The sequence below is a fragment of the Acanthisitta chloris genome, unplaced genomic scaffold, assembly GCF_000695815.1.
Source record: "Acanthisitta chloris isolate BGI_N310 unplaced genomic scaffold, ASM69581v1 scaffold4899, whole genome shotgun sequence".
Lineage (NCBI taxonomy): Eukaryota > Metazoa > Chordata > Aves > Passeriformes > Acanthisittidae > Acanthisitta > Acanthisitta chloris.
Window position 1 is genome coordinate 128,795 of NW_008692966.1, and position 17,826 is coordinate 146,620.

The following is a 17,826-nucleotide window of genomic DNA, read 5'->3' on the forward strand; positions in this document are numbered from 1 at the left end:
TGTAGTTTAGCTGAACTCAGAACTGAGCACCTAGAACATTAGATCAGACCCTTTTGGCTTTTACAGGTGATAGTAAATGAATGATGTACAGCTCTTTATCTGCTGCTGCACATGGATCAATTAGCACATCTAATTTGTTGCTGTAGCTCTTTCTCTTAGATTTCTGCTAAGTGCATAGAGCCTTCACCCATACATTTTGAGCTTGGAAGAAGTCCTTTGTTTCTTCCTCCCCCAATAACTGGCAGCATACTCTCTTTTTCTCACTGACAAGGGACATATTGCCAGCAGAGAGAAGTGGAAGCTATAACAGAAGGAGATGAAGACAATGAAGGATGCTGCTGTTGTAAGCCTGGGCACTTGCCACACTTGTTGTCATGCAATGCAGCCTTTAACCTCCGATGGCTGACGTGGGAAATAACACGGACCCAGTACATCCTGGAAGGATACAGCATCATTGATAACAACGCTGCAACAATGCTGCAAGTGTTTGATCTGCGGAGAATACTTATCAGATATTATATAAAGGTAAACCCTTTGGTAAAGTGTACTTTGTTCCTAGGCAGGTTTGTCAAATAGAAAGAATTCTGGCTGGCTGTAGAAGAAAGAGCATTTGAAGTTTTCGGCTGTATGTTTACTCATCTGCACTACAGTCTGGCGGTCAGACTGACTTGATGTTAAGATCAGAGAACCCTAGAATCATTTGGGTTGATCTTTAAGACCATCTAGTTTTAACCCACCTGCCATGGGCAGAGACACCTTCCACTAGATTAGGGATAATTAATTCTTATCTCCCTTCACTATATTTAATTTTGACCACTTACAGTTAGTACAGAAGTCGCAGACAAGCTTCAGCAGAAATCAAGAAAGTGAGTAACATCCTCTAGTGATAAAGTCAGAGGAAGTATTCTTACTTATGTTCTTACATTCTTACAAAACCCCACTGACAATTTGTTATTTCTTCTTGCCTTGGCCTTTCTACTCTTTTCTTCTGGAAAAAAAAAAGAAAGAAATTAACAAGCATAAAATTCTCAGAAAACCTCTGAAGAGCTGTTGCTCAAATGGACTTTTTTAGTAGTGCAAATCCCCTTCTTACCTGCTGTTTTACATCCATACCACAACACATTTGAAGTTGTTTTATTCCATTGATTAAACAGCAGTTCATTTTCATCACTTTTCTATTTGCAGTGTTACTAAGATCACAATAACTGCATAGATACTAATTTGTCAAAACAATTGAACCTTGTAGTCTAGCAAGACACTTTCATCCTCTGCCAAACTAGTTCCCACTCCAGCAAATGAAGAACTTGCTGAGCTTTATATCTTTCTACTGAAACAGCAAGAGCCAAATGCTGCTTCCTATGCCACTGGTGCTGCCATGAAGCCACTCACTAGAGCTCCCAACCATTCCTGACATCTCCTTTCTACTTACATCTCTGCAATTGTAAAAATCTGTCAACCTCAGAGAGAGACCTCTTGTAAATAAGTTAATCACCATTTTTTGCAAATGAGCCAATGTAGTAAAAACAAGCTCATTGCCTTACAAAGCTGCTTTGATCATGCAGTTGATTACTTTGTAAAATGCAAACTGGGATTTCATAAATAATTTTACAGGCAGTACGGTCTGGTAACCAACCTGCTTTGTTTAATTAACTAATTAGAAACAAACTGCATGTGAGCATGATTTTTTTTCATTTCAGAAGTGGGTTTTGTGGCTATGAATTGTTGTAAAGCAATGTGTCTAACTAAAAAACCCACAAAACTCCTCCTTTAAACTGCAATGTGTGTGTTGCTACAATTTCTTTGCTTTACTTTAAAAGGTAACCTGAATAACTGGAACATAAACAGATGCAAGCTGACATATGACTCAGCTTTTGATGGTGAATGAGATAGAAAAAATCCCAGTCTAAGCTGTAATTAAATCAGCAGCTTATTAGTTTAAAGCAGCAAAGAACTGAGCTTTGCAAGCTGGAACTATTTTTGTGCCTTTAAGTCAAGTAATATATACAGAGGACTTGTGGAAAGTGTCAGGTTCATCCCATGGGAAGTAAAATGTGACTGAAAGGTAGTTTAGGGCTTCTGGTTCTGAGCATATCTGGAAAGCAGCTGATATAGGTAAGGTGGCTTAGACAAAACTTCATCCTATGTGATACAGGTGTGATTAGTTGGTCCTGTTTTTGAGTGAAAGAGAGATGGGTTAAATGATTTCCACACCACTGAGGTGTGCTGTGGGTCCATCTCCACTCTGTGCAGATTTTATGTTCACCACGTATGGCTCTGAAGATGTGAAAATCAAATCTCTTGCTTGGATTTAGTTGAACCAGTACTATAACACTGCACTGACAGATCTTCATTCTCACAAAGGTGTTGATCCCTTAGTCTATTTCTCTTCTTAGGGAAGGATGAACAAGAGGATAATAATAACCTGTTGGCAGCTTCGAGATTAGCCTGGGCTGGGGCTCCCTTCAGTGAAGAGAGGGCAGGCTCAGGAGATCCCATTTTGAGAATGACACTTCCCAAAAGAAAGTTATATGGAGATTTTCTTGTCCTATTCTTCAGGTAATTAGTTTCTTCCATAAACAGGAGCTTTGAAAAGATTCAGTAAAATCCTTCATACAACCTCAGAATGTGAGAAGATTATGTTATGTATCAGATCAGCTTTCATCTTGTTTATTTAATACGTGCCTCCAGATAAACAATAGCAGAAACAGAGGTGAGAATTCATTCCTTCCCCAGCTCCTTCTTGAGTAAGTAAGAACATGTGCAGTTTCACTGTGAACATTTGAAACTCCTGACACTTTCTTTTTAATGCTGTAAGAAACTAATTGTAGGAAGAACTATAGATAATGCAGTATTCAGGTCACATAAATCACAAACTCAGAAAACATTTAGGCTGGAGTTTCTGCAGCAACTGCACTTCCATGGCACTGAGCATTTGGAGGGTTTCTGGTTTATTCTCCATAGCTTACAATGTTGTAAATATTTACCATATTATTTCTAACTTGCCATATAGCTGAGGATGTACTTGTGCACAAAACATATCTTGGAAGAGTTACCAAGAGCAGAATTTAATTAGCTGACAGAAGTTTCTGCTGTTTCTCTCTCTGATTGTGAGTCTGATTTTTCCCCAGCTGAATTGCCTTCTTTGTAAACACAGATGAGCATAATAAAAAAGCAGACTCTACCTTGAGCATCAACGATGAGAATGTATGCTTTGTTTCAGTTCTCCTATCCTTCAACAATAATTACTGTGTTGGTCTTTTAAACAATGAGTCGCACTGAGCATCTTATTCCTAAGTCATATTTATTTCATTTGCAGTTCCACTGACAGCCTAAGAAAGGCTCATATTTCTTCTTATAAAAGGATTTTTATTCTCCACAAATAAAGTGGGTCAGCTCCTGTAGCCCTTCTGCATATATTTTGAAATCATTTCCTGCCCAACTACTGTGATATTTTTCCCTTGTACCTCCTCCATCTCTTCTCAATATATTCTTATTTAAACATCTTTTGTATTCAAGAAGTTTGTATTCGCTGAGTGCTGTGTTTTCAGCTCCTATTGTTTCTGCATGAATCTTTTTTAAAGAGTGTGTTGCTCTCCATATGACAAGAAATTAAAAGTCCATCCTCAGTCTGTATCTCTGACTTTTTCCTCTGAAGCTTAATTCTCCTCTTGCTTGTGTATTTTTGTACATTTTGAAAGATAAACTGGATTTTTTTGAAAGGGATGGTACTGCTTCTGCCCTTTCTAATCCATCATCTGTTTATTTTATACACTTAGCAGTATTTCCATTGACTGGGTAAAGTAGAACCACATCATCTTCAATCAAGTACACTTGCTCCTCATTTGCTTTGGAATCCAATCTAAATTAATATATTAATATTATAAAACATTGTAATGGGCCTTTCCAGCTGATGGAAAGCACTGGAACGTCTTCTTAAGTTTTATATTCTTTTGAAAATATGCTTTAACTTAGGTTTGGATGTATTTTTAAAATTATTATTTTATTTGTTGTTATTTCAATGTCTCCAGACACAGTGATTAGAAGAAAATAAACTTAGAAGCTCAGGCACTGATATGAGATACAACTGTTGCTGCTTTCTAACATTGATGCATGTGGTAAAAGAGCTCCTGCTGCTCCTTCAGTGCTTTAAAAGCAAACTCAGTTACATGAGTTAGCAGCTTCTTAACCTGACATATAAGAAAAAAATCCATTATTCTTTACCAGCTGCATTGACAAATGACAAAAACAGTGATGCTAATGTTGAAAGAAAACAGCAATTAAAACAGGTGGTTTCAGATTTATGTCATACACATCTGCCACATCCTACCTGTGTGATGAAATCACGGTGGAACTGTTTTTGTTAAAGAATTAGGAAAGCTTCATCCCCTGAAAACACTAAGTCCATTGAGGAAAAAAAGTCCTATTTTGAATATGTGACCTTCTACTGCTGTGTTTTCAAAATATGCCTAAAGTTCTTGGTGGTAGAACCTCACTAGTATTCAGTAACTAACATGTTTGAATGCTGGAACTCTGTATTCCTATCATGGTATTGATTTTTGTGTAAGGCAGAATGGTATTAAAAATTTGACTTCTTTTTCTATTTTCAACTATTTAGGTATCAAATATTATCTTCTAACTTTTGTGAAGCAATAAAAGCAGTAAAAATAGGAAAAGAGTGTACCATTATAGTTAGTTAATGTGGTCCTGTTTGATTTATTCTTTTGTGTAAAATGCATCTGCTTTAATCAGAGGCAAGAGTGACTAATGTTTGCACATTTTCTCAACAGAGTATAATATACTTTACAGCAAGTTCTCCCAAAATCCTTGACTGGATAAAAGATGAATCCATCCAAAAGATCCTGCAGCCTTATGCAAAGTGGCATTATATTGAACGTGACCTTGCAATGTTTAACGTTAACATAGATGAAGATTATGTTCCGTGTCTCCAAGGAATAACAAGAGCTAGTTTCTGCAGTGTTTATTTGGACTGGATTCAGTTCTGTGCTAGAAAAAGGGTGGAGGTAAGCTTTAATATTTTTTTGTTGTGGTAGTTTTCATTCTTGGGAGAGTTGATAAATGGTGCGTGGTTACTCTTTTGCTTGCTCGGAATTAATAGACTAAAATTTATTTCATTTAAGCTTTTAGATTTAACATAAATATATGTTTTGTGGAATGGAAAAAAAAGTATTTTGAAAACTGCTCTTGTGCAAAAACTAGAGTTTTAAGGAGTGATAGTCTTTGAATACAGAACCATTTCCTTATTGTGCACATGTCCAACAATGCTAATTTTGTCAGCTCTAGGAAATGTGGATATAGCAAGTGCTTGCAGAAGCACTGCTAGAGCAGGCTCTGTTCAGGGCATGGCATCAGAGCATCACGATTCCTTCAGTCTTGCCAGCAATTGGGTACATTTGCCAAATGTTTGTGATGTCTGTGTATCCTTTTCAAAAATTTGCCTCTATTTGGATACAGTCTTCAAATGGTAGGAAAGTGCCTAGCAAACTCACTGCTAGCATAGGTCACCTCTGAGAGCTCAGAACTCAAATGTGAACCACACCACAGAACCGTGTGAAACTGCCTCACAGCTCTAGAAGGTTTACAGCTCTGTGTTTACATGCTTTGAGCCACTAAGATTACTGATGGTCAGCAGTCATTTGTCAGAAATGCACTACTGTATTTCCATGGAATACTCAAAATAGCCCAGAGGGGGAATGCAGTTTCAAATGAGCATATTGCTTCAATCTAATTTTCTGTTTATTGCTGATATTGGCAAAAATGTGTAAGCGCATCTTTCCTGGCCACGGTGTGCTGTATTTGTTCATTTTTCACTCTGGATCACAGACTACACATCCTGGTTTTGCTGCCACTGACCTTGGCTGGTGTAACATCACTGAATCTTCCTTGTAACATGACCGGATGTTTCTCCTCTACTTTGGTTCCTTCTGATGTCTCTAATACTGAATACCATTCCACCAGTTCCTCTGCTTATCATTATATTGATATTGTTTTCAGGGAATTTTCTTCTGAGCCCTTCCTCACCATCTCCTCCTACAGGGAATGTTTCACCTCCTTACTCATCTCTGTGTCTCTGCTCCCAAGCTCTGACACACAAAGGATTGCATGATGCAGGGAAAGCTGCTGTTAAATGATGCCTTTTTACTTGTTCTGTGGCTGAGACTTTCAAACACAATAATGCAAATAGAGTTGAAACATGTAAGTCAGACTTAAAAAGGCAAATGAATGCCTGCACTGATGTACACACACACACACACATTTTTGCACTTTTTTCACATATTTTACCTCTTGTTTTTTAATTCACTGACTGCAGGGATGGAAAGTTCATGTAGGAGATGGGATGCAAAAACAACTTTACTGTACACATAACCCTGAAAATCAGTGTATTTTATACAAGGACCTACATTCTCCATTATAATTACCTTCACTCTTAGAGTCAAAGAAAGCTATAAGAAATCATCATTATGTGGACTGAAATAATAGTAATCTTTATTCTCCTGAAGATGCATGAGAGGTTGTTTCAGTTTTTTTCCTCCTGCTTGATAGCAAAGTTTTCTTTGCCAAAATTTCATTGAAAGAAACTCTGGTGAGCTAGTAAATGTAAATGAAATGTTTTGACTGCTTGTTAAAATGTGAGGTCAGTGTCATCAGTAGCATAAAATTGAGATCTATATTGTTATTCATTAAGAGTGTGTGCCTGCAAATGTTTTTAAATAGACTGTTCTTCTGGAATCTGTGACAGGGTTTCAGAAGAACTGTGTCACATTAAAAGGGTTTTGGCTGTCTCCAGTTGCAGTGTCTCTCAGCAATAAGGAACCTCCTGTGGTTTACAATGTCAGATCAGGGAGGAGAGGAACCAAACAGAAAAACACCACAAAAAAACCACCACCACTAAAGCTCCCCTCCCTGGGGATCTTATCACCCAAGAATGAAATGTGCAGTTTCTAGCCAGTGGGCAAAATAAGTTTGCATTTTGCAGAAAGCTGCTGATGGTGATGATCTTCCTGCTTGTTCTGTTCATTGAGAAGAATGTTTGTGTGTGTAGGTCCAGCTACACGCAAATTTTATGAATGTTGCCATTTGTAGTATTGCAGTGCTTTCAAAGATGGTATTTGCATTTAGAGTAACATGCTAATCTTACAACTTTGTAGCACTTGGACAGCGATGAGGATTCTCCTCTTGTGACACTTTCCTTCGCCTTGTGTATACTGGGTCGAAGAGCTTTGGGAACTGCATCTCACAACATGGCCATCAGGTAATGTTTAGGAATCCTTTTCCTCATGTTAAAGCAGAGACCTCTTTGTCCTTTTTCACATGATGCGGAACCTCAGCAGAAGATTAGATCGAGGTGAAGTCTCATTCCTCCATAAAATAGTTTGCTTTCTGCCATTCCTGGTCATCTTTTACTTTGTAGTTGGCTAAATAATTAATCCCAGTCTCAATTTCTTAGGGCAAAGCAGAGATTTTCATTGAAAGAATGGGTACCGGTGGTTATTGCTTGTGTTCACTCATGCCTGGCTGCTGGAATGCTGGCTTCCTCCTGAAGAGCAGGAAACTGCTAAGTCATCCTACTTCTAGTAATGAAAGATAAATGATAAATAATGATAAGTCCATAAGGGTTCTGTATTCCTCAGGGCTGTATTCTTGTTCATTGTGCCACTACATTCTGGCAACTAAGGAAGGGACAACCTCTCATCTCTTGAGACTGCAGCTTTGTTTGTTCTCAGTCTACCTTATTCATTCATTCATTCAAAGCACTTCTTCCTGGAAAGTCTGGTTAATTAAGATATGCGTGGTTGAGATTGTTTCTGAATATGCTCTTCCTCTTATATTTTCCTTAGGGATTCTTTAATTTTCACTAGGACTTCTGAGTTTTTGGGGTTTTACACAGTACCATTTGCAGTGTTCTACAGAGAAGGCATTTTATTAATGACACAAGATTTATTTTAATAAAGTTTAACTCGCCACCTAATTTTAGATTTTTATTAGATGCATGTTCACAGGAGTTTAGTAGCAGTAGATAAGCTGAGTAAATACAGTTTCTAAGTGACCTTGCTGTGTTGGCACAGAACTGTGAGCAAAGCTAGCTAGCCCTCTATCAAGTGCTCCTTAGAGAGGATTTGTCTTGCTAACAAGCAAACAAAGACAGCATGTGTGGTTTTGAATGCATTTTGTTATAAGATAAAACAGTCCTTTTAAATATTCATTCTAGCTTTGTTATCTATTGAGACATTTGTAACATTTTGTTTTATGTCTTCCTCTCTCAGTCAGTCATGCAAAATATTTGTGGCTCACATGGCTTGTTTCTTGGTGTGCTGCTGCTTTCTGCTTTCTAAAGTGGCTTTTGTTGTCTTTTCTACTAGTCCTTGCACATTCCCTTCCTGTAGTAGTTTTCTTCTGGGTTGCATTTCCTCTGCCTTCATTTCTATTCACTCAAATTAGGGTGATGGCTAGTAAGTCATTGTCATTTCTAAAACTGATTTTTTTGTTGATCCATATTTTGGAGTTTGGGGACATGAAGGAAAAGTTGATGTGCATTTATGATTTTTGTTTGAAAAAAGATGAAAGTGATTTTTGATCTGGGCATGCAATAGATAGGTCACAGTGATATTAGAAATGCATCTAAAAATATCACAAAAGCTTCCTAAAACTGTCATCACATTGCCTGTACTTTCCACTGGATCTTAAAATCTTCATTACAGTGTTTTGGCACTAGTGCAGATGCAATAACAATGTCACCTATTTGTATTGGCTCCCATGGTTAGTAGCTAATGCAAAGGGATAATATTATCAGAGACTTTCCAAAGCTTAACATGGAAAGTATGAATGTTGAGGATAATTATTTGCAAAGTGCTCTGTAAAGATTTTAATAATAATTGCAGGGGTCAGCTATGCCATGTCTTTTGAAAACCTGGCAAATTACCAATTAACTAAATTTGTTCCTCTCCTTGGTGAGTGGACACTCCACACTTAAAAGTGCTTTTCTTGGGGAGAAAAGGTCTGTAGAAAGGCAAAAAATAGGGTAGTCATATGAGGTGCACAGCTCTGTCCCTGTTTTTCTGGATCTGTTCTATATAATCCTATATCTTTAATTAAGTCCTGGTTTTCTTTTTATTAAGCGAGTGCTCCAGGGCAGTATTGAGTCATTGTATTTTTGAAATGTATTTTGTGACATAAGAGGGATTAAGTGGAAGCTTCTGTCTGTATCATTTTCAGTGCTACTTCACAAAAGCTTTCCTTAGAAAAGTTTCACTGTGGAAAAACTGTGTCACTTCCCCACCTGGTTAAATTACCTTTAATGCATTTCCACTGTCAGAAAGACTGGGAGGAAAAAAAGGGAATCTGAGTAGCACAATTGAAGTTATAAATTGCTGCAGCTACAAAACATGACTTCAGCTTGGTGAAATATATTTATTCTTGTCTTACAGAATGTATACATTTTAATTGGCAAAACCAATTTAGTAGAAATCAACAGCTAAGGAGTGAAGTCAATATTCTACCATCCCCGCCAGACATCAAGAACTTAGGAACAGAAGTCCCCCAAATACATTAACTTCAGCACAGAGGGCAGTTCTTACCATGCTTACGGTGTTTATTGCTTCATACATCTCTTCACAGCTTGTTCAAACACAAAGAACAATAAGTCAGTGAGACTCCCATAGAAGCACAACGATGCTAGGCATGCCAGGGGGAAGGAAACTTTGTCCAACACGTGCAACACTGATGAAGCCAGGAGGAGATGCTCCTGAGAATTAACTTCAGGCATTGAAGTTAGGTCTCCCTCCTCTCTCTCTGTGTTTGACAGAGATACAGCAGCTCTCACCAAGGGCAATTTGGACTGTTATTGATGGTCCTTTGCCCCAGCTCTCAGGCCCTTGCAGATCTGCCTTGAGTCAGATAGGGGAGAAATACTTAAGGTCCTCAGAAGCTGGAGGAACTGTTCCTTAGGTGGTGCTTCATGGTCTTTTTCCCTGAAAAGGTGTCATGATATTTTGGAGACCTTTTTGGAGCCTACTGGTGCTGAAGTTTTAGTTTTCTGCAATAATGGTTAGTGCAGGCAGTCCCCCAGTCAGCTGTGTGCATGAGGGGGATGTATTGCATGTATGGGGGTTGGAATTAGATGATCTTTAAGGCCCCTTCCAACCCAGGCCATTCTATGACTCTAGATTCTGTGGGTGTTGGGAGCTGGTTCACTTTGTCAGAGGTCAGGGCTCCTAACACATGCTTTGTCATGCTCAAATGCTGGATTACAAAAGCTTAGATTTGGATTAATCTGGTAAACACTGAGAAATTATCTTGAACTTCATCTCTCAGGGCATTCTATTAATTCTGGCTGTGAAGCATCTTGTGTTAGACAAGTGATGAGGTTTTGTTATGAGTTTGAGATGTAATGGCCAGATAGGTAGGCACTGTAGTCTTCCACCCATTATATGAAGTGTTTCAGATGTTCAATGTGAGCAAACTAGCCAAGAATATGTGTTTTGCAGTCTGTGTTTCATTCTCAGGGACAACTGTGCAGTTAGCAGGAAACTTTCTCCTGGGCTAAGTGTAGCCCTTGCTGTGTCTTGGAGGAGTGACAGTCATCCAACTGCAGAAATAGTAAAGCAAGGGTGATGTTACACTGAGCTGTGCACTACAGAATTGAGAGGCAAGTTTACATTGTGTATGTAAACTATCAATTTGCACTCATTTACACATGATTTTGTCTAATCTATTAATCAGTAAATGTCACTGCGTAAGCCAAGATTTTAAATGCTCTTATATAATGTATGTAAATAATTATTCAGTGTACCTGTTCATGTAAATGTCAGTAGAAACCTAATATTAACACTAGATTACACAATAAATGCATTCATTAAGAAGGCAGAACATTGCTATGCAAATCACTTGCTCTTTTAAACTGTCATTAGGAGGCATCCTGCACAAAATGCATTTTGAAGGAATGACATGACATTACCATTCATTTATTCAGATATGAGTGATATGTTGAGATGTATATTTGTAAAAAAATTACTGAATAATTCTATTCAGCCACTAAACCTGCTCATAAATAAATGTTTAGTATACATTTCAAATTTGGAAAAATATAAAAATCTCTCAATAAAGCATCTCTTATCAGATACTTCCAACACTACTAAGCTTGAGTGCCGAGGTTCCCTGAGCTCCCTCTGGGTGTTATCACTCAGTGTGTATAGAGGGTCATTCCAAGGAATGCCTCTTCCTGGAGGAACCACTGCTCACGCTGAGGTCCAGGGAAGCAGCTGAGTCCACTCACCCTTCCCTCCTGGGCACCCCATTGCACTGTCCAGCATCTGAGGGGAGAGAGAGATAGAGGGCATGGGACGTGGCACCACAATGCTGCTGGTGATGCTGCACTGCTGGTGGGAGTTCCAGCAGACAGTGCACCTTGATGTCTGCCACAGCTGAGCAGGGCAGAAGCAGGAAAGAAAAGTTTGATTCTTAGCTCACAAACACTGTCATCTAAAATATCAAATTAAAAGGGCTACCACTGAAAGTATTACAGGTGAGCTACAAGATTCAGGTCACAGCAGTAGGACAAGAGGGCACAGACTCAAGCTCTGCCAGGGGAGGTTTAGGCTGGATATTAGGAAGAGATTTTTTACAGAGAGAGTAATCAGACATTGGAATGGGCTGCCTGGGGAGGTGGTGGATTCACCATCCCTGGAGGTTTTCAAGATGAGACTGGATGTGGCACTTAGTTACTAAACCATGGTAAGGTTGGACTTGATGATCTTGGAGGTCTTTTCCAACCCAGCTGATTCTATGATTCCACGATTACCAGCTTAGAGACATGCATGTTTCTTTGTTCCTTAAATAAACCTACAGTTAACATCAGCGAAGGTCTACAAACTGCAAAGGGTGGGTTTTGGTGAGCAAAATACACAGAGATATTCACCAGCTTATTAGTCTTCATCCATACTGTCTTCAGGCTTGCATTAAATGCTTTTAGTTTCAGCTGTTGGAGCAATGTAAGGAGTGCAGTAGGAGGGAGTATTTGCTTTGGCACTAATGCCCTCCCTCTGGTATTTGTGGTGCTACTTAATCCCCTCTTTTCTGCACGTTCAAGGGGTCGACAGTTCCCACGCACCTACTAGTCTTGTTCTGAAATAGCTCGTGGTTATGACAGCAGCTTTTCAGGTTGTTAGCTCAGAGGGTTAGAAATGTTGCCAGAAATAGTAGTTATGTCTTACAGATTAATGTTGTTTCTTTGACATGTGATTTTACCTTAACTAGTTTTTAAAATATTTTGAGCAAGCCTGTAACTACAGCAGATTACTAACTGAGGTGTGTTAAAACTGGGCCAAGAAAGCAGCAGCAACCTTGAATCAGGCCTGACATCAAAGCGGTTGACTTTACAGCTTTGTTATAATCTCATTAGTGTCTTCAGGAGAGAGCGTAACAATGGGAAGAATAACGAGAGCTGTATCTTATATGGATTAAGGGCTGCGTGTTACAGAAGTAATGGCTTGAGATAGTGTCACATTATAGGCAGAATGTACCCAAAAGCCTCATTACAATTGGCACGAGAATTGAAGATGTCCATGGTTTTGTGAATACAGCAATCTCCTCCAGGCCGTTCTGGTGGAAAATGCAATATATAAAGTAATTGACTCTCAGCCTCTCACAACTACTGCCACCACTGCTTTGCTCCTTGTAGCAGTCATGCTTTTTCCTAAAAATGCTGCTTGGAGAACTTATTATGCAGAGGGATGAGAAATGGCTGAGCCTCCCCTAACTAAGCCCGGTGAGAGCTGTACACGCTTTCCTCTGCTGATGCTCTGCTGCAGTTTGCATAGCTGTGCTAGTGCTGGCTGTGCTTTTAGCACATACTGCTGTTAACAGCAGCCTGTTTAGCATATGCTGAGGCCTATAAGATGCTTGGATGTGAATGCAAACACTTTGTCTGCTCTGGTGTTCAGATTTGGCTTTTAGAATCTCTAATGATGGGAAAGCCAGTTCTCTCTCCTGCCTACTCCTCCCTTCATTCCAGCCAGGTTTTCAGAGCAAATACAGGGGGTGTTATGTGGGGGAAAACTATACTAGAGATCATCATTACGTGCAGAGTTCAAGGCAGTTTTTTCAGTTTCATCGTGGGAAGACTAGGTCCAGAATTGTTTTTCCCAGGCAAGGACTCAGCTGTGTGTGCTGATGTTGTTAGTGGGTGGGGAGGTGAAAGGACCCTTCCTGGTGTCTAGCCTTTTCAAAGGAGATGAAAGTCACATATTTCACCACACTGACTGCACCCACCAATTTTTTCCCCTAACTGGTTTATTCTGGGGCTTTCCTAGCTATTAATCGTGGTTTGAGTATATTATAATTTTATGAACTGTGGAGATGATTGATTGAAAGTCAGTGGGGATCAGGACCCACTCCTTGAAGACACATAGTAACTCCCACTGAAATCAGTGCTTGAATGTTTGAGGATCTGAGTGTAAGTGCCTGTCTCGCATAGGCATGTTTTAATATGTAACTTAGTACTAATAAATGCAAATCAGTTAAGAATTCACAAGAGCTTCCCTGTACTCCCTATGTTCCCAGCAGCGACAGCAGCACTGCCTTCCTGACTGGCCTTGGTCCCACTGATTAGTTGATTTGTATTACATGGTGCTTTTGCAGAGAAAATTGGTACCCAGCTGTTTTTCTGGTAACAACATATATATTTCCATTTTAATTTCTAAAATCTGCTACCCACCAAGAGCAAAATTAGAATGATCTGAGCTGAAGATAGACCCAATCGCTCTTCTTCCTCTCTTAGAGAAAATATTTAAAATGCTTTTTTCTTTTTCTAAAATAATTAAGAAAGCTCAATTATGTGGAAAGATTATATGTTCTCCAGAGAAAGGCTGGGCAGTAATGAGAACCACTAACATCTTAATGCAGCTTCTCCTCAGAGCCTTTACAATCTAAAAAATCAACTGTTGTAAGAGTGAGTAAAATCTTGGCAGGTAGATGAAACCATGTCCTGTGGTTTTGCAAGAGATGCCTGTTTTTAACAGATGGGTCTGTTTTCCTCTATTTTGAGATCACTTCTTCAGAGCAGCATTAGGATGGCAGTCCTGCTACAAGTATTATATGAGTGGCTGTGGCTGTGGCTGTGGCTGTGGCGTGGGAAGCACCTGATTTGAGGTGCAGATTGGAGCTGAAGGCTGGTTGTTTCCCTTCATAAAGCCCTTGTGCAACCATTTTCTAACAGCCACTTGATTTTGTACCTTTTACCTTGTGCTTATATCTCTGGTCCAGGCAAACCATCATCCAAGGTCAGGCAGAACAGGTTACATCTGTTTTCTTATGTGCAAAAAAAGAAACTCAGTGCATATTTGCTTTAAGGCTAGTTGTTTCAATGTGAAACAACCATGCTCTCACCTGGCTTGCTGAGCAGTTCCTGAACCTTAGTATTCTTCTCAGTACATCTGCTTAAATGTTCATGTTTAGGTTTGAGTTTCATGACAAAGGTCTTAGATTTGCTGAAAATATTTTTTTATAGCTGTGGGGATTTTTAATTATTATTTTTCATCCTACAAGGAGAACTGCTGACAGGATTATCAATGAACTCAAATAAGGAAGGATCTGCTGCTGCCTGCACAGGGAGTGCAGCTGGCACTCTTTGACCTGATCTCTTTGGCACAGTTGCAGAGAAGCAGTGCCCTGAGGCACTCTGTGACTCAGTCACCTATCCTGAGGACATCCTTCATTCCAGGTGCCACATTCATTTCGTGGCCAGTTGTTTACAGTGGAGTCAGGCATTGGAATAGGTTGCCCAGAGAGGTGGTAGAAAAACCATCCCTGGAGATGTTAAAGAGACGCCTGGATCTGACGCTGGGTGATATGTTTAGTGGTTTAGGGGTTACAATGGTAGTGCTGGGTGGAGGGTTGGACTTGATGATCACAAAGGTCTTTTCCAACCTTCATGATTCTATGATTCAGAATGAAAATCCACCCACCCCAAGGAACGTTTTTCACTAGAAATATGTGATGCAACTCCTGCTTTATACCCACCACAGGCACTCACCTTGTGCTGGAGGACCACCAGCCACTGCCCAGCTCAGCATGTGGCTGTAAACTGACCAAGATCTGCCTTGGTGAGACAGGAATGGCTTCTGGGAGTGACTGTTGCCTTTCTTTTACAGCTTGGACTCTTTTCTTTACGGACTTCATGCACTATTCAAAGGAGACTTTAGGATAGCACCAAAAGATGAATGGGTCTTTGCAGACATGGATTTATTGCATAAGGTTGTTGCCCCAGCAATCCGAATGTCTCTGAAGCTACACCAGGTAGGGTATTTCTTGCTTGCTTGCTTTCTCTCTCTTTTTGCTTTTCTGTCTTTCTGTGTCTGTCTTACATTGTCTGTCCTTTCTGTCTGTCTTTCTTTCCTTTTATTATTGTATCTGTTTTCTTAGGAAAACACATGAACCTTTAGCAACTGTCCAAAGGAGGGGGGGAAAAAAAGAGGGAGATGGAGTATTTGTTGCCTTATTCTGAGAAACCTCTTTTCTGTATCCCCTAACTGTCCATTTGAAACCATTCATTTTGCAGAGCTTGACCCTGCATTTTTTGTCAAAACATCTTGTCATATTTTACTTATGTGGATACTGTAAAGATGGTTTCAAGATTGAAAGAAAATGCATTGATTATACTGATTTCATTGCTGATTTCATTGCTAATTTCAGGTCAGGCCCTCTATAGCTTGGAGTTGACTTTGTTCTTACTCTGACAACAGGAACACTATGCTTGTATCATGAATGATATTAATAACTGTTCTGAATGCCACTGAACTGCTGTGAATTCATGTCTGACACTTGACACAATAATTCCACGATGCTATCGCTGGCCATGGTGCTGCAGGACAGCTGCAGTTGCAATATTGCGATATCTGCTGATGGATTCCCTGTCTGTGCTATTGTTGGTGGGTCTTTGTGAACAAAAATAACGATTTCCACAAGAACTGTGGAATGCCCCAGGTGATTCCAATGTCCCTCCAGCTTACCCAAAAGCTCTGCCTCCCATGGTTTCACACTTGATAAAAAAGTGGCTGATCTGGCATTCTCCAAGTGTCTTTGCCCAGTGAAGATATGAGGTCAGAACAGGTTACAATAAAACAAAAATCATACCTTTCTATATTACTGTTAAATTAATTGTTCTAACTCCCAAAAGACACGCTGTATCAAACAGCAAATCACATAGGGGGTCAGCTGGCAACTGTTCAAAACCCAGGATTCTGTTAGTTGTTAATAGCTCCTGTGTTTTCACAAATATGCCTGACCAACAGTTTTCCTGTACTACCAGGACCAGTTCACCTGCCCAGATGAGTATGAGGACCCAGCAGTTTTGTATGAAGCAATCCAGTCCTTTGAAGAAAAGGTGGTGATTTGTCACGAAGGGGATCCAGCCTGGCGCAGCGCTGTACTCTCGAACCGAGAGGAGCTGCTGACCCTGAGACATGTGGTAGATGAAGGAGCTGATGAATATAAAGTTATCATGCTCCACAAAAGCTACCTGAGCTTCAAGGTGATCAAGGTAATATGCCATCCTTCTAATATTGCAGTAATTTAGGGCTGTGGTAAATAATATTATTTCTGAGTAATCTGGCTGAAAGGAGAAGTCTATTGTAGCAGGGACTGAAGGCTAAAAGAGCTCTCTTCAGTTGACTTCCATGTTGCACCCACACATTTGTGTATCTGAAATAACATTGCAGGCTTTACCAGGGAGTAGCTACGAAAGTTCTTAAAAGCAGTTGGTGCAAAGACATGAGGTGTTTGCACACAGCCACTGCCGTTCTACTTACATCTGTACTTCTGCATCTTAAGGAGCAAATGTTTTTGCATGATCCACATGTCTTTAACCTACCTGTAGGTCAACAAGGAGTGCGTCAGAGGGCTTTGGGCTGGGCAGCAGCAGGAACTGATTTTCTTACGCAATCGTAACCCGGAGAGAGGAAGCATCCAGAACAATAAACAGGTCTTGCGGAATTTAATTAATTCTTCGTGTGACCAGCCACTGGGATATCCAATGTATGTTTCCCCTTTAACCACCTCGTACCTCGGGACACACAGCCAACTGAGGAACATTTGGGGGGGACCTGTCAGTTTGGACAACATTAAAAAGTGGTTCAAATCCAAATGGTTAAGGTAGGTGCTGAATTTTGGCTATGTTGATAGAAACTCTGCAGTCTCAGTTTCACTGTATTTTCTGTTAAAAGAGAGTAATTCTGTATTGTTATCTATGAGTAAAAACTTAATTGCAAATAACTTGGAATATAACAAAGTAGTGCTGCAGATAGGGCAGAAAGCAAATTCATTAACTCATTCATGGCAAAGCTTTCTACATGTTCAACAAAATTAATTCAAATCACTTAGCACTACAGACGTTTCCCTTATTCCAGGGAATTTTACTGTTTATGCCTTCTAAATAAGGGTATCTTTTCTGTAACTCAGTGGCATGACAGAACATGAGTAAACGTCCTGGTGGGCTATGGTGGATTATGCTCCAAAGCTTTGGCAGTATAGATAATCATCCCCATGTCATTTCTCTTGACCAAGACACATCTAAAAATGTACTTGCTATTCACCAAAACTGCCTGACTTCCCCCCAGGCATGCATAATCACTGTCTGACACATTGCATCTCTCATTTCTACACACACTTCTCATACAGCAATAATTCTTACCTCATTCCCTCCACCTGCCCTGTTGCCACTGTAGCTGACGACACCACAGAGAAAGTAGGGGAGCCAGATTGCATGTTAAAACCTATGTTAAAATGTCAGGATTAAATCCAATGGCTTAACATGAT

The 17,826-nt window shown here is 39.8% G+C and overlaps 1 protein-coding gene across 1 annotated transcript in view; it reads left to right on the top strand.

Annotated features, from left to right (window-relative positions):
• PCNXL2 (pecanex-like 2 (Drosophila)) overlaps positions 1-17,826 on the top strand; it is a gene marked incomplete at its 5' end in the record, with an annotated part of 148,871 nt that overhangs the window by 121,863 nt on the left and 9,182 nt on the right. Inside the window, 6 exons of the mRNA XM_009082871.1 lie at positions 272-525; positions 4,788-5,033; positions 7,170-7,270; positions 15,165-15,309; positions 16,322-16,552; positions 16,889-17,163. Of these exons, the coding sequence (XP_009081119.1) occupies positions 272-525; positions 4,788-5,033; positions 7,170-7,270; positions 15,165-15,309; positions 16,322-16,552; positions 16,889-17,163 (1,252 nt within the window). The remainder of the gene's footprint in view (positions 1-271; positions 526-4,787; positions 5,034-7,169; positions 7,271-15,164; positions 15,310-16,321; positions 16,553-16,888; positions 17,164-17,826) is intronic.